This window comes from Galendromus occidentalis, unplaced genomic scaffold (genome assembly GCF_000255335.2).
Source record: "Galendromus occidentalis unplaced genomic scaffold, Mocc_1.1 scf7180000077453, whole genome shotgun sequence".
NCBI classification, from domain to species: domain Eukaryota; kingdom Metazoa; phylum Arthropoda; class Arachnida; order Mesostigmata; family Phytoseiidae; genus Galendromus; species Galendromus occidentalis.
In genome coordinates this window covers 190,923-210,939 of record NW_003805441.1, presented here as the reverse complement: position 1 = coordinate 210,939, position 20,017 = coordinate 190,923, and the positions used below count along the sequence as shown (strand labels likewise).

At 50.9% G+C, this 20,017-nt stretch overlaps 2 protein-coding genes across 2 annotated transcripts; one reads left to right on the top strand and one right to left on the bottom strand.

Annotated features, from left to right (window-relative positions):
- Positions 1-8,896: 8,896 nt before the first annotated feature.
- Positions 8,897-11,137, bottom strand: retm (real-time). Its single transcript, XM_029111621.1, has one exon. The coding sequence runs from the start codon at positions 11,135-11,137 to the stop codon at positions 8,897-8,899; it is 2,241 nt and encodes a 746-aa protein (XP_028967454.1).
- A 518-nt stretch (positions 11,138-11,655) lies between these two features.
- Positions 11,656-19,909, top strand: LOC100905680 (THUMP domain-containing protein 3). The gene is made up of 8 exons (XM_003743941.2): positions 11,656-11,684; positions 13,306-13,521; positions 17,505-17,637; positions 18,071-18,153; positions 18,353-18,487; positions 18,692-18,849; positions 19,001-19,388; positions 19,517-19,909. The coding sequence occupies exons 2-8, from the start codon at positions 13,345-13,347 to the stop codon at positions 19,625-19,627; spliced, it is 1,185 nt and encodes a 394-aa protein (XP_003743989.1). The 5' UTR covers positions 11,656-11,684; positions 13,306-13,344; the 3' UTR covers positions 19,628-19,909.
- The last annotated feature ends 108 nt before the right edge of the window (positions 19,910-20,017 follow it).

Sequence of the window (20,017 nt, the reverse complement as noted above, 5' to 3'; positions counted from 1 at the left end):
CGAGTCGAGAGTTCAGTTTTGGCTTCCCGACTCCAGAGAATGTTCCCATTGGATGACTCAGGATTATTTGATCCTAGCCTGATCCAGATGAAAGAGGTCACGGAAAAAAGAGCGGGGAACAGCGGAGAGTCAGAATCCGCGCGGAGAGATTCCAAGGAACCATTCGCATCCTGTCGCTCGCAGATCGTTACAGTCGCGTCCGGAGATCTGGTTCCAAATAATCCGTCAATCAGGCTCGAGCTCCGTCGGCCCAGGATTTCTGTGATGTCCTGCGAATAAGCTCGATCAGCAGTGAAACGACTCGGAGAGAATGGCGAAGCCTCATAAGGACGGGGCTTTCCCACGTAAATACCACCATGTGAACGTTTCCCCGCGGGGTAATTTCGCCGTCTGCTCTGCGCCATTGCAGGAGTCGTTAGTTAACTCGAGCGTCGTCCTCTTCTCGGCTTATATCGTCCCGCACGGTTGATGCCCCGTCCCTCTCTGCCACTCACTACTTAGGTCAGATGTGCGCCTGTCCGACACATTCAATGGGGAGCAAGATTTCCATGAGCATTACCATACCGTGGTGTAGAGATGCGTGGATGAATGGCTGTCTGTGAGCCCGCCGTGATGAGCAAAAGTGGAGCTCCTGGCTGACTGACTCAGAGTGACGTCGTCGTATCCCTGGCTCCCGCCCCGATATGTCGGGTGCAAATCACCGACGTCGCTACACGTGTCCGCTCTCCTCAGCCGGCCCGACCGACCGTCGAATCCGGAGTTGTCCCTGATCGCAGCGGAAGGCGTAGGTAAAGCGGATGTACTTGAACGAGATTCAATCCTCTTTTCTGTCTACCCATTGAGTCTCCATGCTTCACTTCGACCAGGGATAGGCCTTCTCTTCTTTGATCCTCACAGTGTTCAGCCTTATCAACGATGGCGGAAGTCGCTTTCGGTAGTGAATGATCGGCAATCCAAAAAAGCGGGCGGGGTTCTTCTGACTTCTCATCTCCGGGAAGCCTCCCGGCGGAGTTTGAAATTTCAACACTAAACTTCGTAGTGTATCTGACTCATAAACTTCGAAGGTTTGACTTCAGCTCGTTGCTATTGCTTCCGTTCAAAGTTTCTTTGCTGGAGTTCCCTCACTCGTCAGGCGGCAGACACGGACTAGACCGTTAGATCGGTCGGATGCCGGACTAGGAACACTCGAAGGAACGATGGAGCAGCTCCCAATCGAGTTTCGTAAAGCGTTACTGCACACCACATCGTATTTGGGCTAAGCCATTATTCACGAGCGGATGAGAATGGAAACATTGCGAGAGTCTGGACGCAAGTATCAGCCGTTTCGTGGACAAAGTTGCAAGATGGTGTATGATGTTGCCGGAAAGTTCCCCGTATAAAGATTTCATATCTCACTGTCAAGACGCAGTTGACTGTTCCATGCGGAATTCAGACCCACTTCGATCGATCATGAAAGCCGCAGAGCCACGAGCGCTATCATCAGCCGCGGCTGAGCGCTCCCAGACGCATGAAGTGGAGGAATGAATGGATTCCGGAAGGAGACGGCCGGGCTATCGCTGGATTACTGACAATGAGTGACGTGGAGACACTCCCCATGCTCCGCAGGAGCTCCGGCTGAGCAGTTTAGTCTCGACTGAAAAATTGGATTAATATGAACTGGTCGAGTCCTTAAGGATGTAATGTGATTTGGGGACGAGGCGGACGGATCCTCGGAGACGAAGCTCCACTGCACAGGCTCCACAGGACCCCTCTCGAGAATAATGACAGTGTAGTGTATACGAATGAATTCCAAGAACGCTTGACGTTCGATGATTATCATCATTTAATTTGCCAGACGTGATATTTCTTAATCTTGATGGGGTTGACTCGTGTTTATTCTCGTCCTGCGCCTTGGGAGGAGAGGCAGCACGAGGAATGCCATAGCGCATGCCTTCTCAAAACCAAGCGAGAAATATTTGAGTAAGAATGAAGAATGACACTCCGGGAAAGTTTAGTCCGTATGGGGTCCAGGTCCTCGCTCCCGCGCCCGTTAGGAGACTTCGTTGCAGCTCCTGGAAACCTGGAAGTCTCGGGAGCATCATTCATCTGCTGTTTGGCAAGGAGAGCGCCGTTGATGGTCACAACGGAAACTGCGGACATCGAATTTTTCATTATTTCCTCTCCTTTCTCGCAGCTTCCCGTCTTTCGCATATTAGAGGTCGAGCTGGGCTCTCTCTCTTTGGCGATCATCTTTCTGTTATAGCAGAGCTTCGTGCTCCCCGAAAAACCGTCTCAGTTTCCTCGTAGCATTTTCATTGTCAGTCAGAGGCTGCGAGCAACTCGTTCGGGTGACGGAAAAACTTTTGACGCCTCATCCCCGGGGGTCGACTCCTTTCTTCCGGGGCGAACCGTCGACACCTGCGGAGTACGCCGCGATCTCATTCCACTGTCCCAGATTTGGAAGAGGATACTCCGTTTCCCTCGATCGGTGCAGGAAGCATTTGATATTTTGCCGCCGAAAGCGGTGGTTGCGCCGCTTGGAATATCCATTTCCCTTCCCTTCGGAGGCGGTGGAAAACGTCGACTCTCTTCCAGGCTATGAAACTCCGCAGTCTAGCCTAGCGACTTCGGAGCGCTTTTCGCTCCGCTCATCCGTCTGTCTGAAATATCGAAGCACAAGGGAATTGTGGAACTCACTGCATGTCTCCAGGATCGGCTCGATGCGAACGAATCGAGAGGAAGGGAATCGGAGGGTTATAACTCCTTTGTGAACTAGATACATATGAGGGATATCCTGCAGAACTCACAGGAGTGTGCACTCATCTCCGGCTGGTCAGAACTCCGCGGAATGTGCGACGGATTCGTGAGGGTTTGATATTCCCCAGGAAGAATAATATTTCGATGAGGAAACGATCCCCTCCGGCCAGCGATGTTCCGGAAGGGGCCTGAGAAGATTGTGTCTTCCAGCGAATTTCCAAGCACAGTCCCGAATTGGTAAACAGCTCGAGCCGATGTGAGCTATTTTCGAGCTCCGTCCGTCGAGAGCTCATCTGTGGACAGTGACGGCCCGACTGGAGAGGCGGATTACGAGATGACTTCTGCGCGGAGGGACACTCCGCGATCCCGCAACTCGAGCCATGCTTCCCAAATTCCGAACTTATGTGAGACCCGGAGTGGAGCTGGAAATCCGAATGAATAGATTTACCGCCCTGTCTTCCAGCCCGAAGCCATAAGGCCGTGCCTGAGAAAGCCGAAATGAGACTGAAAATGCAAGGAGAAGACCGGCAGAGTCCCTGTAGCGTTATCAAAGGATGGTTTATTATCGACAAACAGGTAAGCTCGTTGAAATAACGGGTGACACATCCACAGAAACATCTGTTTGTAGCATTACAGCCGGGCAACGTCTGTCGGCGGTGGAGCCGCTCTTTTTGCGTTCAAGGAGCGGATCTCGTGCTCTTCCTCGACGGAATGTCTCTCTTTCGTTTATTTTCTCCACTCTCGAGCTTCTTGCAGAGAGGAAACCGTGTAACAAAAATAACATCTCCGAATCGATATCCACATCCTGCCGCATCGTATACAAGCACAATCTGGTGATTTAATCTCGACCTGTGAGCTTTTTCCTCATCATCGTGCCAAACGATCCATAATAATTTTTTTTCTTGACTCGGACCTACGGTTCCGACTCCGATAGATTTGAAATCAGTTCTGTAAACGTCATCGTCGTCGAAAGTCACAGTCGACGGTTGTCCAAGACGGGGAAGTCCGGGAGGAGGTCCTGACTCGGAACGACTAATTCCATAAGATTGCGGCTCTCGCAGTCGAATAATTTCGAATCCATGAGGAGTTTTCTCTTTGCCTCAAGATTCCCGTTTTCCATATCCTCCGACGTCGATTATTGAGATTGAGTATGTAGCTCATTCGTACGTCAATCGTTCCGATACTCGCCTCCCATTTCTTCATGTATCTGTGTCGGCGGTACGGTAAATACTTTTGGAAAAATGTGAGAGTATAGATAAGAAGAATCAAGACGACCGACTGGTATGTCGGCCGGCTCATGGCTGGGGTGCTGCGAGCAGATGATATATGATCAGCTTGATCTAAGGACCTGCCGTCCTAACCATGCTGTCTAGGTTCTCTCAGCTAAGCTTTAATATTTCGGATATTTTCGCCGCACTCAGTATATTCTTTCCGCCTCTGCTATTGTTTCCTCTCCGCTCTTCCTCGTGTACAATGCCTGCCTGTAGAGGATATCTGCTACGGACACGGCACCTCATAGCTTGCTAAATCTCCGTTAGAAACTAGATTCCTCTGCGTATCCGTCCTCCTCCCAGTCATTGGGCTATTTTCAACAAGAGTCCTTTCACAGGGGATATCCGAGGTTTTGAAAGTCGACTGTTCCCACCTGCCATCTGATTGGACTTCTTCTCTCGATCACGATCTCGGATACATAGCTATATCGGCTGATTCTCGCTACATCTCAAGAGAGAATAGCTAACTATGGGCGGAAGAGTGAGCATCTTGGCTGGAGGTCGGTATGCTGGAGACGCTAGTGTACACATGGATACGCTGCCGCTGCATTCACGGTGCACGCCAACCGATGATACATGCGTAATAGTTGAATTGAATATTCACTTGCAACGAGTTGCTGTTGTTTCTGTTGATGAATCGTTGAGTGAGCTGAACGTCTCGACACGCTACGTTCTACCCGCTTCTCGCAGCGACGCGGCGTCAATATTCCTCCTCGATCGACTGAGTCGTTTCTGTCACGAAGAGATTTTTCGGCTTCGTCCTCTGATTGCTCCGGGCTTTTCCGACCACAATTTCCTCCCCTCCATTGCCAAGGCTTTGCAGCCGGCCTGAGGTCCGAGCCGAGGCCTCGCGCTGGTGACTTTTGAGCCGACGCGAACTTCCGATATCTTCCATTAAGTTCTCATTCAACGTCTACGCCTGACCTAGTATACGCTTTGTAGAAACAAACGATTCGTCTCCGTAGAAAGCGCTCAGCACCAAACATAGAGTGTCCGAAGTCAGGTAGCGGAAACTCCGTTATGCTCCCGCTTAGAGGATCCGCTGTTCCGGATCGGTTTCCGCAACTCCGAGTGTCCCGGGCGTGGGGCATCACCCATGGTGAATATATCTATTCTCGGGAGTCCCATCCGTCAGGATCGAAATCATCATTCTCGCGCATAGCATGTGATCATTAGTACTTAATTATGGAAGTCATTATCTGCAGCTGATACGACCTTTTTGTGGGTGTGTACAATGACAGTAAGGAGACCATAATCCATGACGTAAGGAGAAACCGGAGACATGCAACTAATCAGGATTGTCGGCCCATTCATACCCGATCGGATCTCTGCTAATAGGTGGGAAACCTCCCGTGGTTGACGGCACTCGATGTCGTTATTTCCTACCCCGCTGCTCTCTCTGCCTGTTTCGGTAGACCAAGAGCCATTCCCTCCTGCTCAACAGCGATGTTGAGCTGTATGGAAACCAACCTCAAGGATCGTCCACTTGCCTGGACCAGTAGCTCGGCTGCCAGACCGACTCGTTCTCCAATCGTATCACAGCTCCTGGAAATGCTACCTATGCACTCTGCATCTAGCCTATTTTCACTCAGAAGAGAAGAAGCCGAGATCAGGATGAGGGAATGGCTCAAGCTAAGGTCGACCGATGTATCTCAAGGAGCTCCCGAATAACAGTTGGGAAGATTTCAGGGTAGAATACGAGTACATCCCTCATTTATATTCGCCAGACCATCCAAACTATTCCCAAATAATAAGCATCTAGCTTGTGATCGAACCGCTGGCTGCGACATTGAGGACTGCTGACTCAGGCAGATTCAGCGGTCTACGAATCCGTCGGCAGGTTGTGACTTGTGACTGCCCGTCTGTTTGTTGAAGGAGAATGAATTCCGACCTGTCTGTTTTTGTTTCCCCGAAGACTCTTCAACTCTCCACCCTCGGAAAATGCGTCACCGACTCAAGTTTTGCGTGGCCGACTCCGTCGGAACTCGAATTCCGAGAACCGAGACTTCGAATGAGAGAATTGAGAGAGAAGAAGAAGGAAATACAGACATTCGAACGAAAGCGACGACGGCAAAGTATTCTTTAGAGGACCCTGGACAAGGTAGATCAATGTGTGCCGGAGTTGAGAGCAATATCTTGGATCTACAAAAAAGATTTGTTTCTTGATCGCGGGGCAGCGTACAGCGGTATGCAACCTGGCCGCGCTGCGATCAACAAAATAGGAGAGACGAACTAAAATAAGGAAACGGAACATAGAATTGAAGTTCTGAATTTATTCCGAGCGAGTAATAGCGGGAGAACGATACTGACTCAAGAACGAAGTCCCGGAGTCAGAGAGTAGTCTCTCGATCAGGAGTTTCCATCAGTGTGCATTACGCATCGCGAACAACGAAGAGTTAAAAGAGAATAACGAAAACTCGAATCGCGAGAAAAAATGACATCATCAACAGTTCAAGTACATAATTATAATTAGCGTACGCTAGCGGAGGTGGAGGAGAAGTCCACGTTTTGGAGTATCCGGAGCCCACTTCGAAAACGAGAGGGAGCTTCTGCTCGGGGAATTTCGCTGAATCTACGAATATTCCCCGTGAGGCGTATCCTAGGACGCACACGGCAAATGGCGGCTCTGCAATCGTAATTATCCATTCCAATATCGTCCAGCGAATCCGGCGTCATTCGTTCTGAACCCTCTCCGATGAGCAATTAGACATAAGCCGAATAGTATTTACAAAAAGGAAATATCGATTCACAGCGCCGATGACACGGGACGCTACTCCTCGGAGAGACCATCCTTGACTTGAAACTCGCAGTATTCAGTTGTCGTTGCGAGCATGTGTCTTGTTACCGGGTCATGAGACGATTCTGACTCACGGATATCATGTCAGGTGAAACGGAAATGCAAAAGCAATTTGGAGCTCGGAATCACTCCCTAACAACAAAAGGAAAAATGAGCATGAACGGGGGAAAACTTCAAACAATCCTTTCGCTCCTGCGGACTTGCGTACCTTGCCGATTTCCGGACAAGCCGCTCCGTGAATTGACTACGCCGATCGGGTTTACCGCTCAAACGTGGATTGTCCCGATGTATGTACTACATTCGTAATATAGGGTCACAGTGGGGGATCTCAAATGGAACTCCGAGGAGGACATATATGTATATCCGCAAACATCGCTCTAATGAAAGACGAGAAACCGAAGCAACGCAAAGGAATAAATGCATCTACGAAACCAACTTGGCCCTCACGCACGAGACTGGAGAAAGGACAGCGAAGTCTTTGCAGCATCATGCACATCCGGTCACATCTCGTGATCGTTCGCAGGATTCTGCTGCTCGATTGATTGGTTGCTTCGGTAGTGTGCTGACGCTCTCTTAACGGTTAGTATCACGGTCGACGTCTAACAGGAACCCCATCTCTTTATCGATTGATCGCGGACTGCGCCGCTAGATTCCAGTAGATAACTTTGAATGCGTGTGTTTTTGTATTCCATGTGAGTCAGTGTGAGGGGCCACAACGGAAATAAATATCAGTGACTGTACCGGGAGGCGATAAGACTGGACGTCGGAAGACCAAAGAAATAAATTTTCGGCACGGAAGAATGCATCATGTCTTTCTCCAATATCGTTCCTTATCCAGCACAATGTAAAACTTTTCTCGCCACAAGAGAAGAGAACCGAACAAAATAATTTTTATGATTATGATCATGACATTAATTAATCTACCCCCTCATATTATAACAAGATATCGACATGTGAGAGAAAATATTCTCGATATAATCATGCTATGAGTCAGGATCACGGGCTTGCATTCATCAACCGGGTAGCTATTGGAAGGAGTTGTGTCAATTAGTTGGCCTTTCAGCGCTGATCGGCGACACATTGGTGGAGACCTAGGTGGAAAATCAGGGCAATGAACTGTATTCCGGTCGGGATCAGGAAGCTCCGATCGAAGATAACCAGAATCGGATTCCACCCCCGCAGACAAGGAGGAAGGCTGTCGCGTTCAGAAAAAACCGACGAGGTAGAAGTCACGTTTGACAGTGTTTGAGAGGTACCACAGAGTCAACGAGATCAGAAAGGCAGCATCTGTCGCCAGCGTCACAGGAGAGAGCAATTATCGGAAGCCCGACAAAACGACGACGAACTGATTGACTTTGCGATCCTCCCACCACCCCTCAGACGTCCGCAAAGCGACCCACCCACCTCCTCCAATCTGCTAGCGCAACAGCCTCCCCGGTCAACAGCTTCATTACGACGTCTACTACAACTACTATCATTGTCGTTGTCAACGCCAGCGTTATCGGCATCATTATTATGAATCGAATGAATCGTAATTGATTTGATTTGCCAACAAGGTTGGCTGGATCACCGCGCGGTCTCGTCTCGCCAGCGCTCCGTCTGTGCCTCGTCGGGCTCGACTCTCCGATGATGCTAACACATCAGGATTCCATGAAGAGTCTCGTATCTTGTGCTCGGCAGCCACACCGGACACATCGTGATCCGAATAACGGAACGAGTCACCGTTCCCTCGCACTGGATTCAGCTCGTACGACTTCACAGATTTTTCTGACGCAGTTCTAGTCTGAATGTTCGCACCGGGCGCAGACGAAGACTGGATTCGATCGGGGCAATCAGATGGAAGAGCTTCAATCAATCGTCGATCAGCGGTTGAAGCATTCGTTCGATCAGCGTTCAAGTGCTCACTCAATCAATCGATCACTCACTCACAAGTACATACATCCATTCAACGGTTCAAGTAATCTTTCATACACTCGTCAATGCGTCCATTATTTCGATCTGTCGATTTACCGAGCGTCAATCAGGCGTTCTGCGCTTCAGTCAATCTCAAATGATCAGTCTCGATACTACTATATGCCTGGTTTATATGGCTCTATGGCTGAACTCCACTATCTGTGCCGGTGCCTGCGCTTTGCGCGGACTGTAAGCTCGACATCGATCCCTTATAGTCGGTAGAATTTATAAGTTCGCAGTAATACATTACTTTGGACTTTGGGCTGCCGAAATCGAAGTAGTCCCCTCCGCTTCCCCCGGCGCGTTTCCATTGCAGTACGTAGGATCCCGGCTGCGAGGTTATGTACGATCCCTGTACACTTTCGCCGTCGCAACACTTGATCGGCTGCTCGATGACGTGGTAGTCTTTGCCCGCGACCCAGTCTTTGGGCAGTAACGTCACAGCCGCCTCGAGCTGCAGGTTTTGTAGGAGCGGGAGGGGTGATTGTGGGCCACCCGTCGGAGAGGTGAGCTCTTCGGTCTCTATACTGGCTGAGCGACTTTTTACGCCTGACGGAGGTATGCCGATGACAGCTGGTTTTATGCTTTTCAGCGGGCATCGGAAAACAGCGAACGTGACGTCCTGTTTTATGACATCGAAATCCCAGCAAAGCACACTTTGTGCGTCCTCAACCTCGATGACGACCTCGTGCACCTGATTTTTGACTAGGGACACCGAATGGTACATGCTATCGTAGAATATCGATTCACCGGCCCATTCGGCTTTTTCTCGTTCGTATTCTTCTTCGGTCATGTAGAACGACTTGGGTACGAGGCCGCCTTCTGCAATCGACACTGTGCACTGCCCACCCAGGAAATCCGGGATGTGTTTCTGATCGATGTAGTCGGAGATCCCCTCACCCTGAGGGCCAACGAATATGAATTTTGCTCTCGTGTTCTCGTTGATGAACGTGCTCACTAGGGTCCACAGGATGGGGAAGACTCGTGGCGCCCGGGTGACCAGGCAGCGGCCCATCGTCTCAGGATAATTGGCTTCTACGACTTCGATTATATGCAGCAGGGTCTTGATTCCAGGTCTCCACAAGTGACGCATGTTGAGGCCCTCAAGGTCCAGGAGGCACGTCCACGACCGAATCGGTCTGCCGTGTCTGCGCGTCGCCTCCTCTGTCAGCTGAAGACCCTGTTCGCAGATGTGTAGCACCAGTTTCATCACGCCTTCCTGTCCAATAGACTTGATGAAGCCCTTGATGTCGATCTGGCCTAATCTAAAAACGTACATCGGCCGGCCGTCTTTATCACTATGATGCCAAGCACCCGGCAAATACTCCTTGACGATTTTCGGAATCTGGTAGTTCTGGAGAATTTTGTCAACGGCGTACTTCTTCCGCCAGACCAACGACTCGCACAGCATTTCGCGGGCTTTCTCCTGATTGAAGTCTCGTGCTTTCAGGAAACGGATCAACATCTCGTCCGACGGTACTTTGCCTTGGTGACTCTCCGCCATCCACTTTTTGAGCATGACCAGATTCGATTCTTGAAATGGAGTCAGATGGCCTAAGCATTTCTCTATGTAATCCGAATCTAACTTCATGTGAGGGTCTGACTCTATATCTTTTAGGACCGAATGCTCGCGCTCGAGCGGAAGGTGCTTCCGGATGGCTGGGTCGTCGGACTTTTTCCTCGACAGGCATTCCTTCTCGACTTGACTTTGTTTGTTGTTCGATGATGATGTATCGACTCCACCGCTGCTCTCTTTGATCGCGCTTCCGTTACTCTTTTCAACGGGATTAGTGGTGCTGTTCGTTTCTCCGGTTCCACCGTCAGCACACGGATCAATCCATCTGTCAACCTGGGTGATTCCTTCGTTTTTGAGCTCCCTGATGTAGTACTCGATTATCTCCTTGCCTTTCGCGATGTCGGCCGAGTACTGTTTGATAGCGATCTTCTCCACGGTGGCTTCGAATCCGTAGAAAGATTTGACGTCGAGACTGGCGCTCTGTTCGTAGCTCGTCCAGTTGGGGTTGTCCGGGTGCACCGAATACGTACAGTATTCTTTGATGCTGACACGGCCGGAGAACGACTCGTTCCAGGCCTCGATCTTGAGAACTTTATTCCGCCGATCCAAGATGTTCTGTTGGATGAACAGCATGTGATCGACACCGACGATCTTCTTGAGCAGATACGGCGCCTCGATATTGAGTCGACATCGGCGCTGAATTTTCCGAATCGCCCCGTCTGGTGACTCTTCTTCTAAGATGATGTCACAACCAAGAAGAATGGGGATCATGGGACAGGTCGGAAAGCGTCGCTCGTAGGCAGCCATCACCAGCTCGAATGGGTATTTGTACACCCGCACAGGGCCTTGGTATTCCTGCACCATGATGGTTGAAAGCTGTCGGCCTGCCTGCCCTCCTGCCTGTTTGCTTGTAAGGTTGGCTGGCTGGCGGCTCTTGCGACGGCTGGCTGGCTGGCGAGCGAGCGGGATGGCAGGCGCTGTTGGTCAGAACATGCAGGCTTCGATTATTGTCATTACACACCAATTTTGTCGAGACACACACCTCACTGCACTCCGTAGCACATCTTGCTCACAACTGAGGTCAAGCTTCTTAGGCCCAAGGCAACCCCTGGCCAGACATTTTTATGGACGCACTCAGTCAACAGCCCAAAGTGGAAAGGGCAATAGGGCCTTTTTCAACGATGGCCACTCGACCGGAGCGCTTCACGAAGTGGATGAAGCGCGTGATCAACCTCCATAGCTCTCTGCTCGAAATCTCGTCCCGGAAAGAGACTATAAAGGGCCTTAGCTTGATTTTCAAGTGGATATGGGCTGTCCCCGTTTCGAAATCGTTCCCCGTCGATGTTTTGGTGCCACGCGCGAAATTCAAAAAAGTCGACCAGGCGCAAGTCTCGCGAACTCGTGTCAAATTGTGAGGAATAGTGAGTTCCGAATCCGAACGGATTTTTCTGGAAGGAGTTAGGTTCGAGTGGCCTTTGGGCCCTCCCGATAGGCTGCTGGAAGCTTCGGTCAGTTCGGAATCGACCCCTCTTCGATGAGGCAAACTTCATCGCTTCAGATTCGAGACTGATTCACTTGGAATCGTTGGAATGCCTGGATGATTCCACGAACCATTGAGAGACACCAGATCCATGGCTCTATTTTCCGAAGCATTTCTTTCACCGGAAAACTCTTAAGAAGAATCACCCTAGTCAGTACTCTTTATTGAGACAAAACAGCTCCATAAGATCCAAGAATAGAGCTGATCGTCCATAGTCCATAGGATCGCGTTATCCTGCGGGTGCCGACGGAAGGGGAGGATCAGCGAGCGCCCAGCTGTGTGGATGCCGCAGAGAACCAGTTGGCCTTACACCAGAATCCGATTAGACATTGGAATCTCTTCTTCCACGTGTCCCTTGGCAGCTTGGCAGGGAATCATTCGGAGATCTCTCAGCGTCGATCATGGCGACACCGACCGCTGCCACTTATACCGAGTTTCAGCTCAAGACTGACCGGCGCAAGTGTGCGAGCGTTGCGTTCGCCCAAGTGTCTCCATCCGACTGTCACACAGGGCGAGCCTGGAGTGAGAGACAGCCGGCGGATGCTCGCTAGAAGATTATATCAGCACGTTCGGCCAACTCGAAGAGACGACCGAAAGCGGCAGCGGTAGGAACCGCTCGAACACGTTAGCTAAGCGAGACAGCTACTTGAAGTCTAACCGGAATTGGTGGAGAAAAGATTACGCCACTCCCTGCTGAATTCCGCGCAATTCCGACATAGACCGTAAGAGTCTACCGTTTTCAATACCTCCATTCATTCTTAAGCGGGTTGGAGCTCAGGCTCCCGAGTTCCTGTCGTAGAGGATCTGACAGCCCGAATGAATGATACCAGGTGAAGATCTCCACAGCAGGCTCATGATTTGCAGGGCAGAATCGAATCTGCCGTGAGTCGAGTGGCATCCTAATCGGATTGAGACGTCGCGGAATCTCTTGACGCGATTGATTATCCGTGCGGGCACGATGCTTGCGCGGCTTGCCCTGATATTTCGCTCGTTGCTTTTGTTTTTGTCCCTCCTTGTCAACAGTGACTTCGACACGAGACTCGTTATCAGCTCGAGGTATCTCGTATCCCTGGCGAGATTCAACGATTAGGATATCCTCTTCTGCCCGTCGGAATGCGATCGAGGCTGCTCCCATGGACTCTCACGAGTCACTCCGATCGATACGGAACCGGGACGACGCAAGCAATCATCATCGAATCGGGGAATTCAATTTGAATTCGGTTGCTGCGGAGTCTCTCATTAAATGTCCGCGCAGAGATTCGGAAACCCAACCGCGGAGAAAACCGACCGCGTCTAGTGTTCAGAACGACGATACACGGAGAAATGTTCCAAACGACCTCGTGTACGCTCGTGTGGCTCCCGTAGTCAGGTTTGAAGTCTATTTTCTCTCATGCTGCGTTTTACGGAGCCCGCTTGCAAGAAGAGCCTTCAGCGGAGGGAGCTCGGATTCCGGGCACCGCACAGTGATTAACTCATGCTTTTCCATTTCCAGAGACTTCAGTGAAGCGTGCGGCGAATTTTTTCAGCGACCATGGCTTCCGATACCAAGGCCGTCCCCACCGGAGAAAATCAAACCGAAATCGAAGCGACCGTCGTCTCGGGCTTGGAGTCGATGGCTCGGGAGGAGATTCGAGAGAAATTCGGAGTCCGAGCGGAAATCTGTCGTGGGAGGGTGTGGTTCCTGCTACCTGCTGACAGGGTCAAAGAGGTGGGTGAGGGCGCTACAAGGTAGTTCGATCTGAATCAACGACAACCCCAATTTATTCTCATCTTTCCTCGGAGCCGTTGTCGATCAGTGGATCGAAGACCCTGAAACGAGACCGTCGAAAGCAAGAACTAGAATTCAAGTGGATGCGAGTCGCGATGCATACTCGCATAGTGTTCACATAATGACAGAACAATGATCGCGCGACAGAGGTGACCTTGGCAATGATGAACGTGACCACGACACGCTCGCTGCGCATGTTCCGACAAGCCAATACATTACACACTGCGATAGATTCGACGTGGACTTCACCATTAGAGTCGTTGTTATCTGAGAGTTAGTTGCCCGGATCAGTCCGTGGATCTCGAAGTGCGAATTCCGTCATTGCTGAGAATCGCGTGCGGCGAGATCATTCAAGCCCAGAACGGGTTCACTCGTCGCTGGCGCTCTCATCTTCCCCGTCCCGATCGGCCTTGTTGCCGGCGAATTTCTCTTCGCTGGATCTTGATAATGGGATCGGTCCTTGACTCGATGCAGTGCCCGCCGAATTTCTCAGCGAGTTATCGCTACTTGTCGAGAGTCAAGAGAGTGGATGCTTGGGACCTGTGATACCGCAGGGCGGCTCGTCGCAAATTCCGCTCGCTTGAGGAGGCTCCCGGACGACGAACAAAAGTCATTGGAGCACGGGGTGAAGGTCGGCTGTGAGCCGGTGATGTTCTCGAGAATAAATAAAGCACTTGAGCAGAACTGATGATCGCCATCTGCTAGAGGTCCCGGTCGGATCCGCAGCCAAATGTCAGGTCCTTGTTCGTAACCTGCATTGGTCAGCCGCGGCGACGTCATCGTAGCGATGCCGCGTCTCAGAATAGCCGGGGCAAGAAGTGAAATATCAATTCGACGAGCCAAATTTAGTTTCCGCTCTCGTTCCTAAATTTGGAAGCTCGATGCTCTTTTGTACGAGGGCGCTCGGGTTCTCACGTGATAACGGGATGCCAGCTGGCGCTCATGGAGTTGAAGGCTCATCCCCCGCCGGCTCTGAATGAACCTGGCTCGTTCCACTCGACGCGACGGTCCTCCATCAGATTCTAGAGGAGAATCGAGAGCGAGGTAGACTTGAAATATTTCTGAGAGAGCCGCCAATGATGATGATGAGCGCAATAGGAAAGGTTCCTTCTTTGAATGACGTCTATTGCCGAGTCTTGGCGTGTGTATCACCTCTTATTCGTTAAAATGTATACACGATTTGCATATAGTATCACAACGTTGATCGAGGAAAATCACAGTTTGTTCTCTATCATTCGTTTGGGCACGTCGTTTCGTCCCACTTGAATTTCTCCTGCTCTGGGCATCTGTACAGGTGATACTCTCCACAGCTCTGGTCGCGGAGTTTGCAATGACAGCCCGATGCGGCCTCGTGCAAATCCTGTGATGGTAGCCGTGGATTGTGCCTCTTGTGACGCGGTGCCGTTCTTTGCATTCTGGTTCTTTCCACCACTGAGTCATCATTCCTGGGGTCCGTAAAAATCTGGGTGAACCACCGCTCTTTTCCTTGCCCAGTTTTTTATGTGCCTGTCGAACTCCGGCGTTCGGGGTAGCCTGAACTTCTCCATGAGTTCTTCTGCCAGCGGCCTCGCATCGGCTAGAAGGTAGACCTTCCTATTTCTTGATGATCTGTGAACGCTCAGCGCTTGCTTCAGGAAACTCGCTTTGAGCCTGTCGAGCTCCTCGAGGTGCTTTACTCTCAGGTTTTCCCCACACCACTTGGATGCCATAGGAGGCAATCGGTGCGATCTTCATGTTGAACAGTGTCATGGCCGTTTACAGTGACAGTTTCCACGGGCTTGGGATCGCAGTGAATGCCCGCTTCTGGAAACTGTCGGCGACGTGTCTGCTCACTGCCACTCCCCTACGGTTCAGTTCTATTCCGAGGTAGCAAAACTGCTCGATGATTTCGATCTCCTCGTCGTAGGTTTTGAACAGGTCTCCTTCCGACGAGGACCACTGGTCCCGAACTTCATCGCTTTTGTTTTGCCCGTGTTGATCGTCATTCCGTCCTCGGTCGAGTACATTTGGAGCGTCTGTACGGCTCTCTGTAGGTAGTTACGAGCTCGGGAGTATGTTTGCTTGTTTGTTTATTGATGGAACTGCAAGTTATACACTGCTGAAGTTCACATATTAAAATGTACATGAATGTAATTAACACAGGTCGAGCAGAACAAGTAAGTGCTCCTATAAAACAACCTGGCCGCTGAGAATGCTGAGTATATGACAGTATCGTCGGCGTACATTGTTGTGTAGGCAATGTCGTATTCTCTTCTGATCTTGTAGGGCAGATAGTGAAGGAGGAATAGGAGAGGTCCCAATGTCTTTCATTCGAATATTCGCGCTCCCGTCCCTCGCTTAGGGAGTCTTGTGTCCAAACCGAAAATCCTGAAAGAATGCCTTCGACTTCATTCGCGATGCCTAGGAATTTCCCCATTCTGTTCGCTGAACAGGATAGCGCCAGTGTTAGATGAAGGCTTGTGATTCGCTACTTGGACTGCTAGTAGTCGGAAGTCAGGCAAGAAACGTGAGACCTTGAGTATCCGACCATGAGCATGAGCGGAGTTATTCCATAGGAGCCTTGATCCGGTTCCTCGGGTCTCGAGCTCATCGCTTGGGTACGCTACGCTTGCGCTTGCGTAGGCTGCGTGAGCGTAAGTATCCGATTGCTCGTGCAGGATCTTCACGGCACCAGCGCTGTATCTCGTTTTGAAAGTCGAGTCCCTCAACTACAGTCTGGTTCTATCCTGATCCGATGACGGCTCGACTCCACGCGACGTTCAGGACTCTGTGGTAGACAGATTTCTTGTTCTTCCTCTCATCGCCTCCTCTTGTGAGTGACTTGGTCGGTGTACGTGCAGCAGTGATAGGAGTACAATTGTTACAGCGGTCTCGGTAGTCGTCGTCTTACCCGTCGACGTATTGCTCTCACTTGTTTCCTTCCTTCTTCCGACGTCGCTCACCGCAGCTCGTTCCTCTTTGTATCTTGGGAGCCGGAATACATCTAGAGGAAGACCGCTCTCAGCTGCCGAGTCGGCTTTAGCCCCGAGCGGAGGATGTTGCCGCAGCATTCTCTCATGAGTTGTTGCGAGCTGTGCCGAATCCTTTCAGGCCCGAGATCTCGGTAGAATTCCGGTGCACACGGTCCCACTTAGCTGAGGATAATTGAGCCGTCCGGATGACACTCCGCATTCTCGAAGTGCTGAATCAGGCGAGCGCTCGCAACTGGTTGCCGAACAAATCACTTTCACTCCTCGTTTTGTCACCTCGCAGTCGAATGCTGCGGAGAATGCACGAAAATGAGAGTGATATAGAGATCGCTCCGAGAATATTGAATGGACATCTCGCAATGGGAGCTGATTTCCGGCGATCGGCGCTATAGGGAACCTCCACTTCGGAAGTGTTTCTGCCGTGCTGATAACGAGCGGGCTATTTTCAACCTCCGGCGCGTCACAGCTCCACCATTAGGAGCGAAATCACTCTGTCGATTTTAGCTGATGACAGTGCAGTCAATCAGCGCCTATCGCTCCTGACCCTGGGGTACTCGACGGCGACGTCATCATCGTGGTTGCCGCCGACATCGTTTCCTAATAGAATCCATTTGCAAGGCGTTAGGCCGCCGTTGTCGCTGTGTTCACCAAAAGAGCCACGTTCCTGTACAGCTCCTCAAGAGGAGAAAACTGCGGTATAGGCCTTTCCAGACTAGTTGAAGTCGTTTCCCCATTCCAAAGGCTGTTCTGTTTTGCTTCCTCGCCACCATGCGAACGAGTAACTCAAATCAGAGAACTCGTTGCCAGAGGCAGGGAGGGCCCAATCTGTGTTTCATGTTCGGGAAATGCATGATTCTTTCGTAAATGTGAGGGAGTAGCAAGATGGGGCAGGCAAAACTTGCATAAAGGATTTCTCCTATGGCATAACTCTACTCTTCCACTCACTTCTCGCAGATTTTCCAACTGCAGTCCGTGGACAATTTATTCGTCGTAGTTGAACGGTTCGCTGCAGCTGAATTCGTCGGTGATGAAGCGCTGGACTTGGAATGGATCTACAGGATGGCTGCGCGGATCAACTGGGATCGAGGTGCGTTTCTAAACGAGAGTTGAGCGAATTTCTGGGAGAATTCACTTGGAGCGAGGCCGCTTCAAATCAGCTAGGTGGGCTCCCATGATCGCATCAAGGCTTGGAAGGCTCTTCTCACATTGTTATATTCAGTCGGGAGCGCTTCTGTGGTCCTTCGGAAGAATCCTTCTGGATGAGCTTAAAAGCTTTCGTGCTGTCAAGAGGAGACACAAAGCGCGTGTCGTTCTCTGAATAAGGATACCCTGCCAACTAGCGGCCGCGATGACTCCGACTGCCTCCGAGAAGCGTGAACTCGCTAACTAAGCATCGCGGATACGATTACGTCCGAGAGCTGGTCACCTTCATGACGAGTCCTCAACGGCATCGCTCTCCTGATGGGCAGGAGCGAACCGGAGTCGACTTTCGATTGCTATAACTCGATTGTTTGCCGCAGGAGTGAGAGCGTGGACCGACATTCGAGCTCCGACTCGGACACTCGAGGAGTGTTACGCGCTAATGGGCTCCGCAGGAGATCAGGTGGGCGTTCGTGTTCTGCATATTTCCTGGAGTCAGTGGGGACGAGCGCTCTGCAACATTCTTCGTGTCAATTCCCTGTCGCAGAGAACTTGTTTCACGTAGCCGACTTTGCGGCTGGTGACGATTTTGCGAGGGTGAAAACTTTTCCTTCGTCGCAGACCTATTTGTTCAGTCAGCTCGTCTGTATTCCCCACGACAGGTTTCTAAGGAGAACGTGGAAAAACTTCCGAAATTCAGAGTGACATGTAATCGCAGCGGGAAGGAACATAAGTTCACGTCGATGCAAGCTGCTTCGAAGTTCGGCGCTGGCGTCAACGACTTCTTCCACTGGCAGGTAAAATACTCTGGATGTGTCAGTTCCCAACCAGAGCCTCATCTGTCTGGCCTCGTGGGGTCGGGCTATAAATAGCTTATGAGCCGGCCTGCCGGCCGAGTCCGTATGTGTACGTCATTCAAAATATACCTCAGCGAAGTTCTCGTCGATCGGGATCCAGAGCTCTATATCAGTTCGCGCTCACTGCGGGCGATCGCATTGAAGGTTGACATGAAGAACTTCGACATGAATATCATCGCCAACATCGCCGATTCCAAGATGGATATTCTGATCGCGTTGACGACATCGTCCCTGCACCACCGCAATCTCGTGGAGTTCGGACCGACATCTCTACGGTCCACGATCGCGTATTGCATGCTGAGGTAATTTATTCGGGATTGGAGAACTCGAAAGAGATCACTCGCGATTCGCTCTCCGAATTTCGCTATTTATTCACAACGTATGCGGCTTTGATCAGCCCCCGGGGACGGCATCGAAGCCAATGCTCATCTGGATGCTGCGTTTTTTTTCTAGGCTCTGTCGCGTAAAGCCCGGGGAGATAATTGTAGATCCTCTGTGCGGAGGCGGCTCGATCCCCATAGAGGCCGCCCGGAACTTCAGTGACAGTTTTGTGCTGTGCGCCGATCATCACGAACTCGCAATTCCTCGCTGTCGCAGCAACATCAATCACAACTCCCTCGAGGGAAGAACCGATCTCATCCAGTGGGACAGCAGAAACATGCCGCTCCGGAATGCGACGATTGATGTTCTAGTAACAGACCTTCCATTCGGGAAACGGATGGGCTGCAAACGCGACAATAGGTGTCTATATCGCGAACTGTTGCAGTCGATGGCCAGAGCTTCGGTGCCTGGAACCGCCAGAGCCGTTCTGCTAACCCAAGACCGCAGATCACTCACCCTGGTAGGTTTCCATTTCGAAAAATGGCTTCGTCGCTTTCCTAACGTGTTCTCGATGACCCCGAGTCGATCGTACCGGCCGTTCATTCTCTGTGGAAACCGTCACGTTTACCCCTGGGAGTGTGCTTTCAGGCGGTAAGTCAGTGTCATAAATGGTGGAGAGCTGGCTACACGGTAGCTTGTAACATCGGGGGACTCGATGCCATCATCATGGTTTGTCATCGGACCAGCGAGCCCTATTAGAATCAAGATTTCCGAGGATATGGGACGGACAGCGCGCTCGAAATCATGCTTCGATTCCCCGGCTCCAAGAGGACTGGAGTGACTATAGGACCAATGGCTCCAAAGATCACCTCGGGTAGCAAACATCTCTTCGCTGGGGGAGCTCAAACGACTTGGGTACAAAGGAAGCGGGAGCGAATCGAAACGCACACTTGCCCTTCTGCCGTTAATAATAATTTATCTCAGCTCATGGATCATGATCATCATAACCGTGGAACTTCCCCATCCCAAGGTGATGCGAGTCCGGTTGAAAGAATTTAATTTTTTATCGTCTCATTTTTTTGTGAATTTGTCCTTTTGGAAAAAACGGGAAGGAAAAGATACTTCAAAGTGTAGATGGTTGAATGCCGG

Coding starts and splice junctions, on each gene's coding strand:
- retm (XM_029111621.1), bottom strand. CDS start 11,137: ATGGTGCAGGAATACCAAGGCCCTGTGCGGGTGTACAAATACCCATTC.
- LOC100905680 (XM_003743941.2), top strand. CDS start 13,345: ATGGCTTCCGATACCAAGGCCGTCCCCACCGGAGAAAATCAAACCGAA. Junction 17,638..18,070: donor GCGGATCAACTGGGATCGAG/GTGCGTTTCTAA, acceptor TGTTTGCCGCAG/GAGTGAGAGCGTGGACCGAC. Junction 18,154..18,352: donor TGGGCTCCGCAGGAGATCAG/GTGGGCGTTCGT, acceptor TCCCCACGACAG/GTTTCTAAGGAGAACGTGGA.